Genomic DNA, 22,836 nt, shown 5'->3' with positions numbered 1-22,836 from the left:
GTTTGAGAGGCATTACTGGAGAAACATTATTTTTTGTATAAGGTCTAAAACACATGGCTAAAACAATGTCATAAACTCCCAAATGGCCATCAGTCTAAGAATCCAGAATGAACAATTTTTTTGATCAGATACTTTACTTCATTTGTTCTCAATTCTGACAGCTCACTGGAGCTGCTTAAGGTGTTTTTTTTTTTCTTTTTTTAAAAAAAAAACAATACCAAGGCCTCACCCCAGACTAGTTACACCAGAATCTTCAGGGTGGGGCTGTGGAAAGGAGAGTAAGAGTAAGAACACACTATTTTCATGTTTTTCAGTTGGCCAGAGTCCATTCAGAAGGAGATTAAAGTGCATGAAGGTGATTGGTCACTGCATCAAAGAGTACAGTGATTCACATATTGAATTAGTAGGGAGTGTTGTAAAAGCTTTGCATTGCAAGCTTGCTGTTGTCTGCGGTAAGAAGAGGAGGTTGCAATGGATCTAGTTGTGGCCCTGGTCCTTGGTCTCTCCTGTCTGCTTCTCCTCTCAGTATGGAGACAGAGCTCTGGGAGGGGGAAGCTCCCACCTGGTCCCACTCCTCTCCCAATTATTGGAAATATTCTTCAGATAGATGTTAAGGACATTAGCAAATCTTTAACCAAAGTAAGTATGCTTTATGATCCTTTGGTGGCTTGGAAAGGTTGAATAATTATTTCCTACTTTTAATAAAATTGATTGTTGGAGGCAGATTATTTTATTGTAAAGTGAATAATCCCTGTGAGTTATTATTTTTGGTGTGTCACTGTCAGAAATAGTGGAATGATATCATGTGTTTTCCTAGGAGTTTACTATTTAAGTTCTAAGGTGGACTCAAAATGATAAAGTTCTGTTAGTTTCTTGGTTTCACATCTTTTGCTGTGATTTTTCTTTTGTCTGAAGGTAAACGGTATTGGCAGTTTTGAGATTAAAGATTTTATTCAAGAAGTCATCTGCTGTACATGTTGTGTATTTTGTTTAGATTAGTTATAATAGTTAAACTTCTCCAGAGAAGCAAATTATGTGTAATGTCAAGGAAATACTGTGGGTCTACAATAAGTAAATGTGAATGAAATAAATAATTAGTGAGGGATAGTTGAGTAATATCAGGATATTTTGGTCCTGTGACCTGTGAATGTATAGCATGGAAAGAATTGTCCTTCCATGGGATGCTGCACATCCTGACATTTCTGTGCTGTATCTACTCTCTTTCTGAGTTAATAATATTGGTGGATTTCAAACTGGTCTGTGCATTAGAATCATCTGGGGAGATGTTTAAAAATGGAGATTTCTGGTATTTATCACAGGGCTGATGAGTCAGATCCTCAGGGGGAAGAGCTTAGCAGGTGATGCTGAAGCTGTGTCCTATAGCAGCTGGGTATTGGTCCAAATGTGGACATTGAGGACTGTGAAATTGCCTTAGGTAGAAGAGATCAACTAAGCAAGGGTTCAAGTTTGGGTTGTCTATTTACTAGCTATGGGAAACTGAAATGGATTTGAATTTTTGAACCTCAGTCTCTTTCTCTATATGACAGAATAAATAAAGCTACCTCAAAATGTTGATTTATTTTTGACAGTCTGCCTCGTAATTTCCCTGGCAGTTCCCTGGCAAATGGGAGTCATTGTTTATGTAGAAGCTATAACAATCACCATCTTATTTATATATGAAATCCAGAAATATTTGAAGTTGTGTTTGACAAAAATGTCAACAGTACGATAATATTGGTCTGAATCATGAACAATATGTAGACCAAATACTGATTTCTTTTGTTGCTCTTTGCATTTACTTTCCATCTTCCAGTTCTCAAAAGTGTATGGCCCTGTGTTCACTCTGTATTTGGGCTTGAAGCCTTCTGTGGTGTTGCATGGATATGATGCAGTGAAGGAAGCCCTGGTTGATCTAGGAGAGGAGTTTGCTGGAAGAGGCAGTTTCCCACTGTCTGAAAAAGTTAATAAAAACCTTGGTAAGTGTGCCTGTGCATGAGTGTGCATGCATGTGTTGGGCAGTGGTCCTGGTATGAGGCTTGAATTGATCCCCAGGCAGATTTTGGCCACCCATGTAGCTGCTACATGTCAGTTTTCTCTTCCTTGCCTGGGATTTCCCTTCCAGTTTTTGCTTCCCATTCTGGTAGGAATCCTCTTCAGCAATGGAAAGAGATGGAAGGAGCTTCGTCGCTTCTCCCTCATGACCCTGCGGAATTTTGGGATGGGAAAGAGGAGCATTGAGGACCGCGTTCAGGAGGAAGCCCGCTGCCTTGTGGAGGAGTTGAGGAAAACCAATGGTGGGTGGTGATTCTTTGTTCTGTTATCATTGACCATATCAGATTGCTCTCTTCTCTAACAACATCCCTGGAAATACTTTAGGGGCAGGCAAATCTTTCATTAAGAGTAGTGGTTGTTAGTCTTCATGTGCAGGAGGGATGGTGTGATGCAGAGAGCCAAGGGAGCTTCTGTGTATCTGTGCTTGTTGTGATTGTACACACGGTGCATAAAGTGTGGTCATTTTGTTTATTTATTTATTTATTTATTTATTTATTTATTTTTGGGTGGTGCTGGGTATTGAACCCAGAGCCTGGTCCTGCAAAGCAAGTACTCTACCAACTTAGATACATTTCCAGCCCCTAAAGTGTGGTCATTTAATGCTGTTTTGTGTCAAACTTCGTTTTGAATCATGTCACCAAGAAAGTTTGAGTCTTATTTTTCAAATTGTGAAAGAATAATGTTTTTTCTATAGTGTAATTGTGGGTTAAGTATTTTAAAACATTTCACTGGTAAACACTTGTCAAGTAGCCCTGATTGTAGTGATCTGCTACTTTTGTGGAGCATGAAATAACGCACATGTACTTTCAGTTAATTGGTCTGCATGCGTACAATCAGCCTCACGGACTGACATGTCTGGAAGGTTCTTTTCGAGGCCTGTGCCTACAGTCTTCACCAGTAATTGTGCAGATCTGTGGTTTTGACTCCCTTGGCATCTTTAATGCTGCTTTGTTTATTGTGATTTCCTTGTGAACAATAACTATTTAAAAACTATCAGTTTGAGTTATTTACTCTTTCTCACAACTTACTGCATTATTTTATATATTTCAAGAAAATTTATACTCTAGTATAATCCTTCAAATTACAAAAATACTGTGTTATAAAATGGATTTGTTGAACTGAATTTCAACTCTCATTATTAACTCTTTATCCCAATTTCCTAATTGTAAGAGGATTCTGTTTTTACTTTCCTTGTGTTATTTTCTATTTTTATTTTTGTAGTAATCCCTTTTTTTGTTTTCTGTGTTTTATGACGATTTGACATCTTGGAATATCTCTGCCAGGGGTAGTTAATTCCCAGAGATAGCAAATAGCTTTCCTATCACAAGCTTTTGGTGTACAAAACAACCTATTCATAACCCATACTTCCAACTACCTACTGTATCAAATTATTTTACACCAAGCCAATATTCTTAAGAGCCATAAATCACCCCAGGGACAGTTATGGGACAGTTAGTGACTATCCCCATTGCCCAGAGCATATTGAGAGTATTCAAACTATCAATCTAAGAATACTCAGCACACCTATTCTGCCTCACTCATTCCTTCCCATGCAAACCCCAATAAATAAAGGTCCCCTGCTTTCCCTTTCCCCTTCTGCCTCCTGTCCAGCTGTGATGCTTCTTCTTGCGCTGCCTGCTCCATTGTGGTGTGGCAGCCCCCTTCCCTTGGTAACAGTACCACGCCATCTTTTCAAGGGCAGCCTCATCTGTTGACCTCACCATATCTGAAAAAAAAAAAAAAACAAAATCCTGGGTGAATTTTATAACAATTGGATTTTTTATGGTAATTATTTGCTTTCCATTGTCCATTCTACTTATCTATGAAATGCTTGTCACAATAAATCTGATTTTCAGCTTGAATTTTAAATTACTCTGATATTTAATTATCTCTTCTCAAGGAGGTGAAAGGTAAGATTGAAAATCAGATTTTCACTGTGAGTCACACTCTCCCCCCACCACCAGAAATCTCAAATTGACAATTGTAAATTATCCCCCGTCTTGCAGGCTAGAACAAAATTTTAGTGCCCTTTTGTCTCAGCTGACAAGGAACCTAGCATAAGAACGGTTATCTACTAAGGATGCTTCTATTGTTGAATTCCCATTATTCTTCACATTTTAAAAAATTGACACATAATAATTGTACATATTTTGTACATATTTTGGGGTGCCATGTGGTAACTTGACACATGTATGTAGTTTATTTTTTTTAGAGAGAGAGAGAGAGAGAGAGACAATTTTTAAATATTTATTTCAGTTTTCAGTGGACACAACTTCTTTATTTATTTATTTTTATGTGGTGCTGAGGATCGCACCCAGCACCCCGCGCATGCCAGGTGAGTGCGTTACTGCTTGAGCCACATTCCCAGCCCTATGTATGTAGTTTTTAATGATCAAATTAAGGTAATTAGCTTTTCTATCCCTATAAACATTTATCAGTTTTTTGTTGGGGCAGTTTGAATTCCTTTCTTCTAGTGCTTTGTAAAATATATATAAATTGATACAAACTACAGTTATCCTACTGTGCTGTAGAACACTGGAATTTATTTCTCCTATTCAACTATATTTTGGTATCCATTATCCAACCTTTCTCTGTTCTCCTTCCTCCCTACCCTTATTATCCTCTAGTAACCATAAATCTACTTTCGTATTCTATGAGATCACCTTTTTTAGCTTCCATGCATGAGTGAGAACGTGCAGTGTTTGTCTTTTGGTGCCTGGCTTATGTCACTTAACATAATGTTTTCCAATTTTATCTGCAAATGAGAGAATTTAATTTTTTTGTGTATGAATAAAATTCTCTCATGCATATATGTCACAATTGCTTTATCCATTCATCTCTGTGGACATCTCTGTTGAGTTCATCTTTTGACAGATGTGAACAGTCTGTACAACACTTTGAATTCACTCTTGATTACATCTATAATCTAAACTTGTGGGCTTTTCAAATTTAAAGTTTGATTTAATTACAACAATCTCATTTAAATGTCCAAAAGAAAGGAAAGGTTTTATCTGCTTTTTCTTTTTCTAGAAAATGATGGAATTGACCTAAATGATTGTGAAATTTAAAAAATGTGTAACATACAGTGATAACTCATGAATTCCACAAGAGGGCAGGCTTTGCCCAAGTAAATTAAATCTGGGCTGTGGTGAGGGTTGACACTATTTCCTAGGACAGGACATTTTTTTTTTTTCTCCCTTTCAATATTGAAATAAAGAAATAAAATGACTCTATCAATTTAACCTTTTGTGTTTACCCTGTGATTTAATTTAAAATGAACTTTTCTTATTTCACTTTTATTTTAGGTGAGCAAAATCCATCTTATAATCTGTGCTCATTTTCATTAGTTTTTCTTTTCATATAACATGGATGCTTTTGCCTTTTTACATTTGTACCATCTAATTCCTGCATTTATTATTGTTGTTCTCTCTTTAGTCTTACCCTCTCCTGCTTCTACATACAGTTCCTTCAATTATTCATTATATCCGTGCTGCTCAAGGAGGAGTCCATTTGGTGGTGGTGTTTTTGATTCCTGTTATAACTTAAAGGGAAACTGTCAGAATGTCCGGAGCCCTTAATGTCCTGCAAATGAAGGAGATGTCTTCAAACTCCTTACTGTAGGAACCCACTTCAGTGGCACCAACCTTTCTTTCTAGATGGAACAATATACCTACAAAAGGAAAAGTGATGACATCTCCATCATAAATCTGAAGAAGACCTGGGAAGAGCTTCTGCTGGCAGCTTGTGCCATTACCACTGAAAATCCTGCTGACATCAGTGTCACTTCCTACAGGAATACAGTCCAGTGGGCTGTGCTGAAAATTGCCACTACCCCCGGAGCCACTCCTATTGCTGCTTGCTTTACTCCTGGAATGTCACTAACCAGTTCTAGGCTGCATTCTAGGAAGTGTGTCTTCTGGTGGTTACTGATCCTGGGGCTGACCACCAGTCTGTCTGAGGCATATTATGTCAATCTGCCTGCCATTGTTCTGTGCAACACAGATTCTCCTCTGCTCTGTGTGGACATCACCACTCTATACAACAACAGGGGTGCTTACTCTATGGGTCTGATGTGGTGAATGCTGGCCTGGGAGGGTCTGTGTATGTACAGCACCATCTCCTGTGAATACCCAGGGGCGGTTATACCCGATCTCTACTTCCACAGAGATTCCAAGGAGATGGAAAAGAAAGAGCAGACACTGCTGAAAATACTGTGACTAAGGAGGAATTTCAGGGTGAATGAACTGCACTGGCTCTTGAGTTCACTGCTACTCAATCTGAGGTGCAGGCTGATCCAAAAGCTGCAGGTGCCCTCTGTGCCTCTTCAGTAGTTCCCTATTGAAGTTTGGAGCAGTCAATGAAGGTCTGAGCTTCCTCTGCTCAGACCACTAAGTGATCTTCAGCTGTTCATCTTTTTTAAAAAAATTATTATTATTATTATTTTTTAGTTCTACAAAATAGTAGAGCCCATTTTGATATGATTATACAAGCATGGAATATGTCTTATTCTGATTAGGACCCCAGTCTGTGGATGTACACGATGGTGAGATTCACTCTGGTGCATTCATATATGTATATAGGAAAGTTATGCCAGATTCAGTCCACTGTCTTTCCTTTTCTTATCCCTGTCCTTCCCTTCATTCTGCTTTATCTAATCTACTGAACTTCTATCCCCAGCCACTATTGTGGGTTAGCTTCTACACATCAGAGAACATTTAACCTTTGGTTTTTTAGGATTGGTTTATTTCACTTAGTATGATAGTCTCCAGACCCATCCATTTACAGGCAAATGTCACTAGGTCATTCTTCTCACTGGTCAAGTAATACTCCATTATGTTTTTATTCCACAATTTCTTTATCCATTCATCTGTTGAAGGGCACTGGGGTTGGCTCCATAACTTACCAATAGTGAATTGGGCTGCTATAAACAATGATGTGGCTGCATCACTGTAGTATGCTAGTTTTAAGGAGTGGGATAACTGGGTCAAATGGTGGTTCCATTCCTAGTTTTTTGAGAAATCTCTGTACTGCTTTACAGAGAAGTTGCACCAATTTGCAGTCTCACCAATAATGTATGAGTGTATCCTTTTCCCCACAGCCTTGTCAACATTTATTGTTATTTATATTCTTGATAATTGCCATTCTGGTTGGAGTAAGATGAAATCTCAGTGTAGCTTTTTTTTTTTTCAAAATAATACCTTTATTTTATTTATTTATTTTTATGTGGCGCTGAGGCTCGAATCCAGTGCCTGACAGGTGCTAGGCAAGCACTCTACCATGAGTCACAAACCCAGCCTCTCAGTGTAGTTTTAATTTACATTTCTCTAATTGTTGAGTTGAAGATAGTTAAACAAAATGGAAATAAAATCATAGAAAATAACATCAGTTAAAAAAATGTTTCCAGGTTGCTATTTTCTTCCTTTCTATATAACTGTCTATAAGCTTTCTAGAGAGATGTGATTTATGCTGATAAGTTGAATTATTAGGTCTTTAAAAAAGTGACCTATTTGCATTTTCTTTTACCTTCCAAATTAATTGTTAGCCACCAGGGGCTATGATGTATGCCTGTAATCCCAGTGACTTGGGATGCTGAGGCAGGAGGATCTCAAGTTTGAGGCCAGCCTCAGCAATTTAGCAAGGCTCTAAGCAACTTAGCAAATCCTGTCTCAAAATAAAAAATAAAAAGGGCTAAGGATGTGGCTTAGCACCCCTGGGTTCAATCCCCAGTACCAAAAAGAAAATTGTCACTTTGGGTTAGAAGCATGTAAACAGAGGTGGTGATGCCTACAGAATATTGGATAAGTATTATGAAATAAGCTAGGACAGAAAGATACATTCAGATATAGAGGAAAGAGATGTGTTGATTTTAAGTATGCTAAAGTTTTTGCTGATAGGGAATTTCTAGGCAGATACTTAGATCTTCTAAACTTATCTTTACCTGTTATGAAAGATGAAGTGTCGAATGTATATACATGCATATTAATGATTTTTCATGTTTCCAATTCTTTAGGCTCACCCTGTGATCCCACTTTTATACTGGGCTGTGCTCCCTGCAATGTGATCTGCTCCATTATTTTCCAGAAACGTTTTGAGTATAAAGATCAGAATTTTCTTAACTTGATGGAAAAATTCAATGAAAACCTCAGAATTATAAGCTCCCCATGGATCCAGGTGAGATCTTTTTGAGAAACCATGTATGCTCTTTTCTCTGATCAGTCCACAATTCCAGAACTGAGCTATGAAGCGAATGTTTGAGAACTGGATATTTTGTATACTCTGATTTGGCAATCCTGGATCTTACACTTAATCCCTTTCTCTTTGGGGTTTAAATTTTTTTTGCCACTGTTGTTTTTATTTTCTTTTTCATTGTTGTTATTTATTTTTTTGTGTTCCACAGACTGTCAGTATTTAGTTACTTTCTAAATATTTTTTATTTTATTTTATTTTTATGAGGTGCTGAGGATCGAACCCAGGGCCTCACACATGCTAGGCGAGTGGTCTACCGCTGAGCTACACTCAAGCCCTTTCTAAATATTTTTTTAAAAATTTGTTCTTTGTCATGTATTATCTCTGAAGTCTCTGATTCTTGAGTTCAGCTAGTTTTTGGTACTGGGTGGGAACTGAATCCAGAGCTCTATGCCAAGTGATCTACCACAGAGCTACTTCCTTGATCTTTACAATTTTTTTGTTTTGTGACAGGGTCTTGCTAAACTAGGATCCTCTGCCTTAGTCCCCTGATGAGCTGACATTATAGGCTTGCACCACCCTGGTAGGTTAGTTTTGATAGAGATTTCCTTGGATGTGAGGAGAAGGAGAAGAAGAAGAGAGAGAAAGGAGGAGAAGGAGGAGTTGGAGGAGGAAGAGGAGAGTTAGAGACAAATAAGGGGAGTGAGGGAAAAAATAGAAAGAGGAGGGGAGAGAGAAAGAAAGAGGGGAGGATGAAAAGAAGTGAAAAAGAAAAAGAAAAGAAATAAAGGGAGAGAGGGAGGAACTCACTCCAGATTGGCTCTATGCAGGGCATTCCTTGTAATAGCCTGCACTTGCTCTTAAGCAGGCTAGAGGTCAGCAGAGGTTAAAAACTTAAAGTCTTTTCTTAGCCTGTGTCTTGCCCTGGGCCTGTTTGTAATTTGTTTGAATTTACCAGAACGTGTGGGAGCTCTCAAATGTCCTAATTTTTCAAAGAACCCTCTCCCTAACTTTCCTTCCTAGGCTGTTGTGCCTTCACTGTATTCTTTTGCCCTGGCTGGCTCAGGGTTGCTTAGTGGCATTATAAAATAATTTTTTTCCAGGCGGGGCATTATGAGGTTTTTGATATTGTCATTGCTTTTCTGGCCAAGTGAGTTCTGACTCAGATGAAGCAGATACACAGGCTTTACTTCTGAGTTTCAGGTAGTCCTCAATAGGTTACAGCAGAGAAACACAGTCTCTGTTCCTCTGGAACCAAGAACCAGGGTCCCTCACTGGGAACAGGGCTGCCCTCTTTAAGGCCATTGCCAAGGCCAGGGAGGGTGGTGGGAGGAGCAGAAGCAATGCCACAAAGCTCTCTGAGATTTTATTTATTTATTTTTTTGTTGTTGTTGTTTGTTTTTTTCCATTTGGTTTACCCTTTGTAAACATCTGACTGTCTTCCATAGTTCTGATAAAGTTGATTCTGCCAGCTTTACCAAGATATTTTTAAATTTTTCTTTTGTGGTGGATGGGCTCTCTACTGTGCCCCTACTGTGAAGTAAATGTTTAGACACCACAGTTCTGTCCAGATCTTAGTATCATATGTGAACCTCTCAAAAAGGTAGCCCTTCATTTTTACAAAGACTGAATCTTGGGGTAGAATTCAAGCCCAGTGGCTAGTGGTTTTTCCACCAAATCTCTGTTTCTAGGCAGCACTTTGGTGACTGCCCCAAAGCATGCCCAGGCACACAGTGGACGTCCAGGGCTCTTGTTGAAAAGTTTCCATGACCCACAGGCTGGTCTGCCAGTCAACACTAAGGAGCTCTTCATGACATTACTTGGCAGCAATATTGTAATTTAGAATATCAAGGATGGAGAATGTTTGGGACACAGCTGCTGCCAGGATCCTCTGAGTAGTGAGTGTGTTTGAGGCTTCAGCTGGAATCCTAGTTGAGAAAGTGACCAGGGTTAAGATCCCAGAATGATTGGTTTTTGGTGTGAATGAACCATAAGCAAACATCACACTATTACCCTGTGTTGAGCTGCTGTGCCCCAAACTCTGCCTAAAAGATAATAACATGATTTTATAGGAGTCATTTAACCACTCTTGTGTACAAGTGCTTGTGTATAAAATGCAGTGCTGGACTTCATGGTATCTTTGCACCCCTCCCAGTTACAAAATCGTAATTCTGTTCCTGAGGCTTATTGCTGGTGGAAGAAATAGCAGGGAGTGGCTGTGTGCTCTGTATTAGGTTGTCCAAATGCCCTTAACCTCTGTGCTCATGTGTTACATGTGAATCAGAGCAATTCATGGCATTCTATATTTCAAGGTTGCAAGTGAGAGAAGTGACATAAAGATGCCCTAATGCTGTAAAAAATGTATCAGGATGGGACATTCTTCTCATGTTTGATGACGTGGTCAGTTTATTCCCATCTTCCTGTCAGTGTGAAGGATTCCTTCATACATGAAATCATATGCTGCTCAAGTTGGAGACCGTTTTTTGTTCATTCCAGTTTTAACCAGGGCTTAATTTGGATTATTATATTTGCCTATGCCTTCATTACATGGTTTTAATTTAATAAATATCATTTAATTTTTAAGGTCTGCAGTATTTTCCCTGCTCTCATGGATTATCTCCCAGGGAGTCATAACACAATTATAAAAAATTTTGATTATGTAAAAAGTTATGTTTTGGAGAAAATAAAAGAGCACCAAGAATCTTTGGATGTCAACAATCCTCGGGACTTCATTGATTGCTTCCTGATCAAAATGAAAGAGGTAGAATGTTATTTGCTTGCATTTGTGGTTCATTAATAATATCTTTACTTATTGGGATGTAACTGGTCAGGCAAGAAATACTTGATAAGCACTTAAGTGCCTATTGTATACATACATGGATCTGAACTAAGCATCGTGGAAGATTTAAAACGAAATTAACATTTAGAGTACATGGGCACTGTTTTTAAGCACTAATAATCTCTTTGAGTAAAGACAGAATGTATATCTCAGGTAAGATGCAAATTCAAACCTATAGAAAATATAAAATATCAAGCCATAATATAAAAGTTGACACAGATACATCACACATCATATGGGAGAATAAAAAAAGAAGGGTTTAACCTAGGTGGGGTATTTTTTAGTCAACTTTTTCATCACTGTGACCAAAAGAACTGACAAGAACAATTTCAAAGGAGAAAAAGTTTATTTGGGACTCAGGGTTTTAGAAGTCTCAGTCCATAGATGGCTGACTCCATTTCTCTGGGTCTAGGGTGAGGCAGAACATCATGGGAAAAGTGTGGAGGGAAAAGCAGCTGAGGATAGAGCCACCAGAAAGCAGAGACGGAACTCCATTCACTAGGGACAAAATATAAATCCCAAAGACTCATCCCCAGTGACCTGCCTCCTTTAGCCACATCCTACCCTACCTACAGTTACCACTTAGTTAATCCACATTAGTGGATTAAGTCTTTGATTAAGTTACACTTCCCATCACCTATTCATTTCACCTCTGAATGTCCTTGCATTTTCTCCCATGTGATCTTTTTGGGGATACCACATATCCAAACTGTAATGTTGGACTTTCTACATTTCCCGAGGTTTAATATAGATCTTCAAGACCATGTATTCAAACTGTAATAGTGCGCTTCCTACATTTCCTGAGGTTTAAAATAAATCTTCAAGTATTTGCAGTGAGAAACATGGGACGGAATTTTAGATGGATAGTGGTATAGTGAGAAATTCAAATGTGTGTAGTGGCAGAGATAGAGGAGAGAAGCCTTAATTGAGTGCTACTGGAATTGAATCTGAAGATACTTGTTAAATATTCTGTAAACCTGATTGTTGGCATGGAGAGTTTTGATTTGGTCAGGTATGTGTGGGCCAGAATAACAATGTTATGCAAGAAAAATTATCCTGAGAGTTCTGTAGAATGGTCTGTATGGTGACAGTTGAATTTATAGACTAGCTATGGGATTTTTCATCTCTTTGCATTTTGGATTAATAAATGTCTGGATTATAGAAATACAGATTCTGAAATTCAAGGTATCCATTTTATAATATTCTCAGAGATTAATAGATTTTTATTTTAGTGGAGTAGATGGGAGCCAAATAATAGGAACTGTGTGGGAAATTTCAGTATCAAGACAGTTATGCCATTTGATAAGTTTAACCAAGTAGGGAAAGACTGGAATAGTGAACATGAATGGTGGTAGGGTCAATTTGGAAACTGAGAAGTACACAAGCACACTTGTATAGGTACAAAGTTCTATTTACTGGAAGAGGACAAATGTAGAAGAATCTAAAAAGAACCAACTCTAGAGAATAAATCTATCCTTTGTATCCACTATATTTGACTCCACCACTTTGTAACACTTTGAAAAAAGTAAGTCAGTGGGCTGTGGGCTAAGGTGGCAAGGAATCAAAGGGTGACTTTTATAAAATTGTCTAGGGAATTGTGTTTGAATTTGAGTTTGGCCTGTTGTAGATGAAGTGAAGAAGAGGGAATAGTTCCAAGAAAATGGTGAAGAGAAGAAGCAAATCACTTTGACTCTCTGTCTTGTCTGTTTCTATGGCACAATTATCATGCAGGGTCTTATTAATTTGAAAATCTCATTAAAAGTATGGACACCTTACCAAAAGCATGGACCTACATGAGTTCTTTATATTTGATACACATTGAGAGAGGGATTTTCTTAATGCTATTAAGCCTCACCATTAAGCTCAGGTTACAGTGAACTCCAAGATCTGTTGTACTTCAGTCAGCAAAGGCTGTTGCCTCAAAACTGTATTTAAAACTATGTTGCTCCTTGGAGTGCAGTATAGTATTAAAAATATGTTATTTTATTTTTTGTTAATATTTTTATTAGCTATCATTTACATACTATCTCTGTATAGATTTTAAGTATAATTTAATACTCTTACTTTCTGTCTTTATAGGTTTGTTCCTCTGTACGTTTCATATGAATGGAACTACACAGTGTATGGTCTTTTGTGACTGGCTTTGTTCACTTGTCATAAACCTTTCAAGGTTCATTGATGTAGCATGTATCAGTACCTCATCCCTTTATATGGTAGAAAAATATTTCAGTTTCTTGATATATTACATTTAATGTTTTCATTCATTGGTTGATAGACTTTTGAATTGTTTCAATTCTTTGTCTATTATAAATAATACTAGGAATCTTTGTGTATAAGGTATTGGTTATACATGTTTTCATTTTTCTAGGGATTCCACATCACAGTGGAATTGCTCCTGATATTGCATCTCTATGTTTAGCATTTGAGGTGCAGGGTCCTAAATGTAAGAGCTAAAAATATGAAAACCTAGAAAAAGACATAGGCATGAAATTGGCTCCACCATTTAAAAATCTCTCTGCAGTGTTTGAGTGCTCCAGTTTTATTGCCTTCTCACCAAGGTGTCTATCTTTTTTTTTTTTTTAAGATACAGTGAGAGAGAGAGAGAGAGAGAGAGAGAGAGAGAGAGAGAGAGAGAGAGAGAGAGAGAGAGAGAGAGAGGCCACATGCATGCCAGGCGAGCGTGCTACCGCTTGAGCCACATCCCCAGCCCTCTGTCTTTTTTATTTCAGCCATCCCAGAGGGTGTGAAGTATTCTTTCACTCTGTGTGTGTGTGTGTGTGTGTGTGTGTGTGTGTGTGTGTGTGTATGTGTGTGTTGGTGTTTGATACCAGGAATTGAACCCTGGTACTTTGTCACTGAGCTACATCCCTAACCCTTTTTATTTTATTTTTGAATTTGAGACATGGTCTTCTTAAGTTGCCTTGGGCCTATATATACTAGATGCAAGTTCCTTATGCTGATATAAGGATTGAAGATATTTTCTCCCATTTTGTGTATCACATTTTCAATTTCTTTAAAATGTCTTTTGAAATAGAAAAGTTTTCTTTATGTGTGAAATTACATTTTGATTGCTTGTGATTTTTTTTGTATCATAACTAAGAAACAATTACCTAAACCAAAGTCATAGAATTCAGAATTATAGGAACCTTATTAAATTAATGCTGATCTGGAGCACTGGGTAGGAATGTTAAATTGGGTGGTGTTTGTTAAGGCACTTCCTGAGATCAGTATTTCAGATTGCTTCATGTTATTATCAATTTTCTCCTGCTCCCCCAACTTCCCCTTAGAACTGCTTTTGGTGTGTTCCATAAGTCATGATGTATTGTTTCCATTATCAGTTATTGCAGGATGTGTTTTAGTTTTGCTAATAATCTTTTCTTTACCCCAATAATATTCTGGAATATCTTGTCTAATTTCCATGTATTTGTGATTTCTAGCCTTGATTCCTTTCATTTATTGATTTTTTGATTCATACCTTTGTGGTCTGAAGAGATAATTTGATAAAGTTTCAGTCTTTTTAAATTTGTTAAGACTAGTTTTGTGGCCTAATCCATGATCCACCTGGGAGAATGTTCCATGTGCACTTGAGAAGGATGAGCATACCACTGTTGGATAGAATGCTTTTTATGTCTATTAAGTGCATCTGGTCTAAAATGTAGTCTAATATTTTTATACTGAATTTTTGTCTGTATTATCTGTCTGTTTTTAAAAGTGGAGTACCAGAATCACTCCTATCTTTGTGTTATAATCTATGCATTCCCTCAGATCTCTTAATGTTTGCTTTAAATGTTTACATGCTCCAATGTTGGGTGTATATATATTTATAATTGTCATATCTTCTTGATGAATTAGTCACTTTATCATTTCATAATGACCTTCTTTGTCTCTTTTTAGTGTTTGACCCAGTGTTTTGTCTGATGTAGATGTAGCTATCCCTGCTATCTTTTGGTTTTCATTTTCATGGAATGTTTTTTTTCTATCCCTTCACTTTCAATTGTAGTGTTCTTGAAGGTGAAGTGAGTCTTATATATGTATCATGTAGTTAGGTTTTTTTTTTTGTTTTTTCAGAAATGTTGTTAGTTTTTTTTTAATATCTTCGTTTTATTTATTTATTTATTCATTTATTTAAAAAAAATGTGGTGCTGAGGATTGAAGCTAGTGCTCAACCACTGAGCTACAATCCCAGCCCTTTCGGTCTTATTTATTAATGCATTCTCCTCACCGTGAAATTGGGATCAGGTGTTTATCTTTAACTCTCTCTCTACTAATCTAGGGGGAGGATCCACAAATGCCTGCACTCAAATTCCAATCATTCTCTCTGATCCTGGGCAGAGAGCTGCTGGAAGTGGGCTTACTGTTTATTCTTCTCTTTGTTTTCTGTGATTTAAGGACACAACCAGAGTTGTTTGTGTTGATTAAGAAAGTGGTCCCTTAGGTGAAAGCTATAGAAATTGTGGTGCTCAGTGCATAGACAAGCCCCTTCCAGTGCAAATGGGTCGACTTGTTTTTTATTATGGGGAGAGGGGGCATCATGAGGAACACTAAGGAAGTACCAAGCTCTTCTCAGGCTGTCAGAAATATACTCCTTGTTGGGTTGGTTAGCTCTCTGATGCAGGTTAATTAGAAACTCATTTGTGAGTGGCAGCAGTTGGCAGGGTATGCTAACACATCCCTTCCAGATAGGAACTTTGACTTTTATGCCCTTATCTGCCTCAATTATTGGGTATAAATCCCCTGGAAGTGCTTGTGCTCCTATATGAAACCACTTCCCCACCCACCTGTGGTTTAGAGAGACTCCTATATGCCTAATTCCTCCACTCTGAGAGTAAATTTCGAGAAAACTGGGAGGAACCTTTGAATTAGGGTGTTATGATGGTGGTCCAAACCTGCCTCTCCTCTGGGTGTTGGGAATTTCATCCCAGAATCTATGGTACAGTGTTTGGAGTGGGATCATAAGCATACAAGAGTTTTTCCTACTTGTTAGATGTAGACGTTTTCTCAGTTGCTTAGTGTGCAGGAATCACTCCACTTGATTCTGAGTTTATCTCACAGGTAGTTGATATAGAAATAGATGTTTACTTAGTGCATGCATGTGTAAAGGGAGAGTCAGGAGCCTTTTATTTTGCCAAATTTCAGAATTGCAAACTTTTTCCCCCCTGGCTTATAACATTTTTTCAAGATTTGGCTCTAACATAAACATTTCTATTAATTAAAATTGTGTGTGTATACCAACAGGAGAAAACCCAGTTTAACAAGGGCTTCACAAAATAGTGTATTTATTTCACATATAAGGAGTCTCATGTTGATTACTTTAGAACTAGTGCACTAGCCCTAAAGCATTATGGACACAGGTGCTTGTCATTTTTCATTACTACATTTTGTACATGAGCTACCTTCTCCTCCTCCTCCTTTGGGGTGCTACAGTCACTGCTATACTATGTGATTATTACAATTTTAATACTAAATTCTGTATTGTTGAAGTTTTCTTTTTAGAACAACCTGAGTTATTTAGATTCATTATAATAAATATGCTGTAAAGTTGTCAAATAATAAAATAATCATGTAATTTCCTAGGAAAAGAACAATCAACAGTCTGAATTTACCATTGAAAACTTGTTAACCACTGTAACTGATTTGTTTGGAGCGGGAACAGAGACAACAAGCACCACTATGAGATATGGACTTTTGCTCCTGCTAAAGCATACAAATATCACAGGTATGACCACATACAGTGAGCAGGGTGAATTTCAGAAAGATGTGAAGACACTGATAGTGTCCTCTATCTTGGGTCTCTGAGAAGCTCCAGTATTGAAATTTCTGTGTTACTAGGTATAATTTGTGCAAATATAATGAAGGCATAAAAATAAGATAGTTTTTCAAAATAGGAGTGACAGAGAGAAGGGGTGAACAGAAGCAAATTCCAAGGACCTTAGCTCCGTCTCCATTATGCTTCTGAAATTCAGCAGCCAGATATAAACTCTAGAGAAAAAGTAGTGCCAGAGGAAAGACCTCTCTCTCTCTCTCTCTCTCTCTCTCTCTCTCTCTCTTTGCCATCTATAAAGAAAATGCTCATTGAATGTCCAGAAAAGGGAATATAATGAAAATATCCACTCATGGAATTTCAGAACACTACACTTAAGGGAGAAATTACCAATACTTTCAGAGACAAATCAAGTAATATATAAAGATTAAGAATCAGAATGGTATTAAAATTCTCACAAGTAGCTGTCAGCTTGTGTACTCATAGGCAAAGGATAGCTTCGTATTTACAAGTTGATGAAAAAATTTACTCTCCAGTTTTATTTTACTCTGATGATTATTTTCTTTGCTGTGTAGAATTTTTATTTTGATATCATCTCATTTGTCTATTTTTGCTTTTGTTTTCTGTTCCTTTGTGGTCTTGTCCTAAAAATCCTTGCTAATTCTGATGTTCTAAAACATTTTCCTTGTGTTTTCTTCTAGTAATTTCATAGTTTCAGGTCTTATATTTAAGTCTTTAATCCATATTGAGTTGAATTTTGTAAATAATGAGAGATACAGGTCTAGTTTCAGTCTGTGGCATATGGATACCCAATTTTTATTTATTGAGAAGACTGCCTTTTTCCCAATGATTGTTTTTATTACTTTTGTGAAAAATTAGTTGACTGCAGAGGAATGAGTTTACTTCTAAGATGTTTTTTCCATTCTATTGGTCTCTGTGTCTGTTTTCATGCCAATACCACACTGTTTGGTTCCTTCAGTCATGTAGCATATTTTGAATTCGGGCAGTGTAATGCTTCCTGTTTTTGCTTAAGATGACTTTGGCACAAGGTGCTGGGTGTGGTGGTGCATGCCTGTAATCCCAGAAGTTTGGGAGGCTGATAAGAAGGATTGTGAGTTCAAAGCCAGCTTCAGCAACAAGGAGGAGGCTGAGGCAGGGATTGTGAGTTCAACACCAGCTTCTGCAAAAGTGAGGCTTGAAGCAACTCAGTGAAACCCTGTCTCTAAATAAAACACAAAATGGGGCTGAGGATGTGGCTTGGTGGTTGAGTGCCCCTGAGTTTAATCTCCAGTACCCTCTCCCTCCCCAAAAAGATGATTTTGGCTATTCAGGGTATTTGAGTGTGTGTGTGTGTGTGTGTATCCATTCAAATTTTAGGCTTGTTTTTTCTAAAAAGATCACCACTGGTGTTTTCATAGGGACTGCACTAAACTTGTAGATTGCTTTGGGTACTATGACATTTAAAAATTTTTGATTCTTCTAATCCATGAACACAGAATGTCTTTCCATTTTTTTGTGTCCTTTTCAATTCTTTTCATCAATGTCTTATAGTTTTCATTGTATAGATCTTTTACCTTTTCCGTTAAATTTATTCCTAGATATTTTGTTTAATTTTTTGAAGCTATTGTAAGTGGAATTTCTGTCTTGCTTTTTATTTCGGATAATTTACTATTGGCATATAGCAGTGCTACTAATTTTTGTGTTTTGTATCCTACAACCTTGTTTAATTCATTTTTTTCTAACTTTTGCTTTTTTGTGTGTGGAATCTTTGGGTTTTCTGTGTGTGAGATCATGTTATCTGCAAACAGTGATAATTAGAAAATTAGAATTCCCTTTTCCAACTTGGAGGACATTTCTTTCTTTCTCTTGCTTGAATGATCTGGCTAGGACTTTTAGTAGGATGTTGAAAAGTGACAGGTAGGTATTCTTGTCTTGTGCCAGATCTTAGAAACATTCAGCTTTTCCTCATTCATTGTCATGAAGTATAATTGAGATGATCATATGGTTTTAATTCTTTGTTGTGCTGATATTTTGTTTCATATCATTGATTTGCAAATACTGAATCATATTTGCTTCTCTGAATCCCACTTGATCATGGTGAATAATCTTTTAAACATGCTTTTGGATTCTGTTTGCTAGTATGCTGTTGAGGATTTTCAGATCTTTGTTCATCAAGAATATTACTTGTAGTTTTTTTTTTTAATGTACCCTTGTCAGATTTTGGTATTAGGGTAATGCTATCCTTGTAAAAGATTCTTGGAGAAATTCTCTCCTCTTCAATGTTTGGGAACAAATTAAGAATTATCAAACATCTTTAAGTGTTTGGTAGAACTAGCAGTGAAATCATCTGTTTCTGAGTTTCTCTTTAATGGGGGACTTTTTAATTGTGGATTCAGTCTGGTTACTTTTTATAGGTTTACTTAGGCTTTCTATTTCTTCAAGATTCAATGTTGGTAAGATGTATATGTCCAGAAATTTGTCCAATTGTTTTTTTATTAGTTTGTCAAATTTGTTGAGGATAGTTATTCATAATAATGTCTAATGATTTTTTTTATATTTCTGTGATGTCAGTTGTGATGTCTCTCTTTTCATCTTTGTTTTTATTTATTTATGTCTTTGTTCTCTTTTTGTTAGACTATCTCAGAGTTTTTCAACTTTTTCTTTTTGAAGAATTAGATTTTTGTTTCATTGATCCTTTTAATCTTTTAAGTCTCTGTTTATTTCTGCTCTGATCTTTATTCTTTGTTTTTCTAATTTTGGATTTTGTTTGTTCTTATTTTTCTAGTTCCTTGAGATGCAATAGTAGGCTGTTTATTTTGAGTTTTTTCTGATTTAAAAAGAATTTATTGGTTCATGATAATTATACACATAATAGTGGGATTCTTCATGCCATATGTGTGTGCACACAATGTAATTTGATTAATATTATTCCCCAGTGTCTTTCTTTTTCTTTCCCCCCTCTTTTCCTGATTTGCTTGTTCTATTATACTGATATCCGTTTATTATTATTATTATTATTTTGGTAGTGGGATTTGAACCCAGAGGCACTTTACCACAGAGCAACATCCCTACTTTATTTTATTTTTTATTTTTGAGACAGAGTCTTGTTAAGTTACTGAAGCTGGCTTTGAACTTGTGATCCTCCTGCCTCATTCTCTAGAGTTGCTGGGATTATAGGTGTGCACCTTGTATCCAGCATCCCTCCTATTTCTTTCTGATTGATTAATATAGGTATTGGTTGTTATAAACATTTAATTTGTTTAAAGAAATTTTATTTCCCTTTGATTTTACCCTTGACCCATTGATTGTTCAACAGTAAGTTATTTAATTTCCATTTATTTATATAATTTTGAAAGTTTTGAGTACTATGAACTGAAATGCATTCTGCTGTCATGTAGAACAAATTAGAACAAATTAATAAATTAATTAATAAAAAATCAGAAAAATATGCTAGTAAAAAAGCTCTACATGTGCTCTCCATTTATCCTCACATTTAAAATTCTTGATGTCCCTTTTTATGTCTTTCTATGTTTTTATTTCTCACAAAGATACTAGAGGTTATTCTTTATCCAAATATCTGAAATCAAGCGAACTAAAGTAATAGGCTCCAGGAATCAGGATAACTCATATACAAAGATGGGAGTGTGCTGGGCCCCAGATCGAGGGAGTAGCCACTTCAGGATGGACAAGGTGATACTATAGGTGGGAAGGGAGTCAGTTTGATTTGATGCATTTTGCTCAGAATGTTTGTATTTATTGTATTAGTTTGATATGAAATTAATTCTTTTTTATTATTTTACTTTTTTATTTATTCATTCATTTAAAAATTTTTTATATGGTGCTAAGATTTGAACCTAGTACCTCACCCATGCTAGGCAAGCACTCTGCCACTGAGCTACAGCCCTAGACCACGAAATTAATTCTTATTTTGTGTTTTTTTTTCCTGCAAGGACAGTAATTTTTTCAGTTCACATGCTAATTATTTATATAATTCAAGTTATTTTTTTCATTTCTATTTTTATTGTTATCTTATATGCTATTGTGAATGTGTTTACAGATTTGTCTTAATGCCTACTTTGGAAGAGAGTTGTGTGTACCTGTAAAAGCAAATCTAGATATAATTATGGCTTTATAATACTGTTGGCACACCATTATGTTTCCTGTAGTCCTGAAATGTTATGACAAATATGCCATTTTCTCCTTTCCTTCAGTTCTTAATTTTGTCTTATCAGCTAAAGTCCAAGAAGAGATTGACCAAGTGATTGGCAGACACCGCAGCCCTTGCATGCAGGACAGGAGGTGCATGCCTTACACAGAGGCTGTGTTACACGAGATCCAGAGATACATTGATCTCATCCCCACCAGTGTGCCCCATGCAGTGACCTGTGATGTAAAATTTAGAAACTACTTAATTCCCAAGGTGAGCTTGTCTCTTACACTGTGCTTCAATGCTCTTAAAGTTCCCAATTTTAGAGTATGTTTCTGATCCTTTATCAACACTAGATGAGGTAAGTGCAAAACTCATATGTGTGGCAGCTAATTAAACTTCTGTTATCAGTTTGGGTTTCTAAAGTTATATAACAAGTCTTGATTTGTGACTTAAAACTTTTTCTATTAATTTTTTGGCTGCACTTAGGTGTTCACATTTCAAAATATGTATCGAAAGTATGAATTTGTCGATTTCCCAAAACATGTTTGCTTATTTATTAGTGACATTAAATCTATCAATACGTTTGGAAAGCATGTTTTGATGTGTTGAACCTTTCAGTTCATGGATATAATTATGCTCCTAATTCATTTAAGCTTTCTTTAGTTTTCTCAATATTGTTTTGTTTTCAATGTAGTGGCTTTCCTATCTTCCTTTTTCCCAAAATGAATGATATTTTTGATGTTAATATGACTTGTATACTTTTAAAAATACCTTCTTTATTTCTTTGTTTCTGGCATATGGAGATATAATTTACATGTGAGAGCTTTACATCTAGAAACCTTGCTAGATTCACTTATCATTGCTAACAATTTGTAGATTGATTTATAATTTTAGTGTATAGGATTCTGTGATCTGATTAATATTTGTTTTATTTGCCCTATTCTTTTACTTTTATGCCCTCTTTTTAATCAAAATGCATGTACAATTTGATCAAATATATTCTCTATATCTGTCAATATTGTCATATATTTGGCCTGCCTGTACATATAGAATAACTTTGCAGGTATTTTTGTTTGTATGTATTTTAAAAATACATACACTCACAGCTCAGTTTGAATTGCTACATTTTGCTCAGGGTATTTGTGTTTATATTTATCAGAGACATTAGTCTCCAATATTTTTTTTTCTCAAATTTTCTTTTTCAAATTTTTGGCATTAGGATAGTGATGGCTTCACAAAATAAGGTAGTTAATGTTCCCTGCTGTGGCTATATTTGATTGCCTTTACTTCATTACCTGTACTTTTTTGTGTTCGTTTGCTTTGGAATGCCAATATGTTTTGTTTTGGTGTCAATTATTACATTTGAACAAATGCAGAATCTTAGATGAGGTTTATTTGGTCATAAAGTATTTGTCTCTCCTCTACTCAGCAGATGAATTTTTCCCTTCTTGCAGAATATGAAAAAATGTCTGTAGCCATTGGCTAACTTTTCTGGTCAAGTGGGGTGTATTCCAGGAATGTATGGATGGTTCAATATATAATCAATAAATGTAATACATCATATCAACAAAATGAAGGACAAAAAAACCCATATGATTTTCTCAATAGGTACAGAAAAGCCTTTGATAAAATTCAACATCCTCTTATAATCAAAAGCTCTTAACAAATTAGATAAAGAATGAATGTATGTCAGCATAATAGAGGCTAAATATGACAGACCCACAACCAACATCATATTGAATGAGGAAGACCTGAAATCATGTCCCATAAGATCAAGATGCCTGCTTTTGCTATTCTTAGTCAACATAGCTGAGAGCAAGTCAGCAAGAGAAAGGCATCCAAATAATA

General features: G+C 36.4%; 1 protein-coding gene and 1 pseudogene across 1 annotated transcript in view; both read left to right on the top strand.

Annotated features, from left to right (window-relative positions):
* Nucleotides 1-388: 388 nt before the first annotated feature.
* Nucleotides 389-22,836, top strand: part of LOC101965174 (cytochrome P450 2C18) — a 34,646-nt gene continuing 12,198 nt past the window's right edge. Inside the window, exons 1-7 of the mRNA XM_078037814.1 lie at nucleotides 389-639; nucleotides 1,814-1,976; nucleotides 2,145-2,294; nucleotides 8,063-8,223; nucleotides 10,823-10,999; nucleotides 16,652-16,793; nucleotides 21,071-21,258. Of these exons, the coding sequence (XP_077893940.1) occupies nucleotides 472-639; nucleotides 1,814-1,976; nucleotides 2,145-2,294; nucleotides 8,063-8,223; nucleotides 10,823-10,999; nucleotides 16,652-16,793; nucleotides 21,071-21,258 (1,149 nt within the window). The 5' untranslated portion in view covers nucleotides 389-471. The remainder of the gene's footprint in view (nucleotides 640-1,813; nucleotides 1,977-2,144; nucleotides 2,295-8,062; nucleotides 8,224-10,822; nucleotides 11,000-16,651; nucleotides 16,794-21,070; nucleotides 21,259-22,836) is intronic.
* Nucleotides 2,306-7,247, top strand: LOC144374992 (small ribosomal subunit protein uS2 pseudogene; annotated as a pseudogene).

Source organism: Ictidomys tridecemlineatus, chromosome 1 (genome assembly GCF_052094955.1).
Source record: "Ictidomys tridecemlineatus isolate mIctTri1 chromosome 1, mIctTri1.hap1, whole genome shotgun sequence".
NCBI classification, from domain to species: domain Eukaryota; kingdom Metazoa; phylum Chordata; class Mammalia; order Rodentia; family Sciuridae; genus Ictidomys; species Ictidomys tridecemlineatus.
The sequence above is the reverse complement of the archived record's forward strand: the minus strand, read 5'-3'. Positions and strand labels throughout refer to the sequence as shown.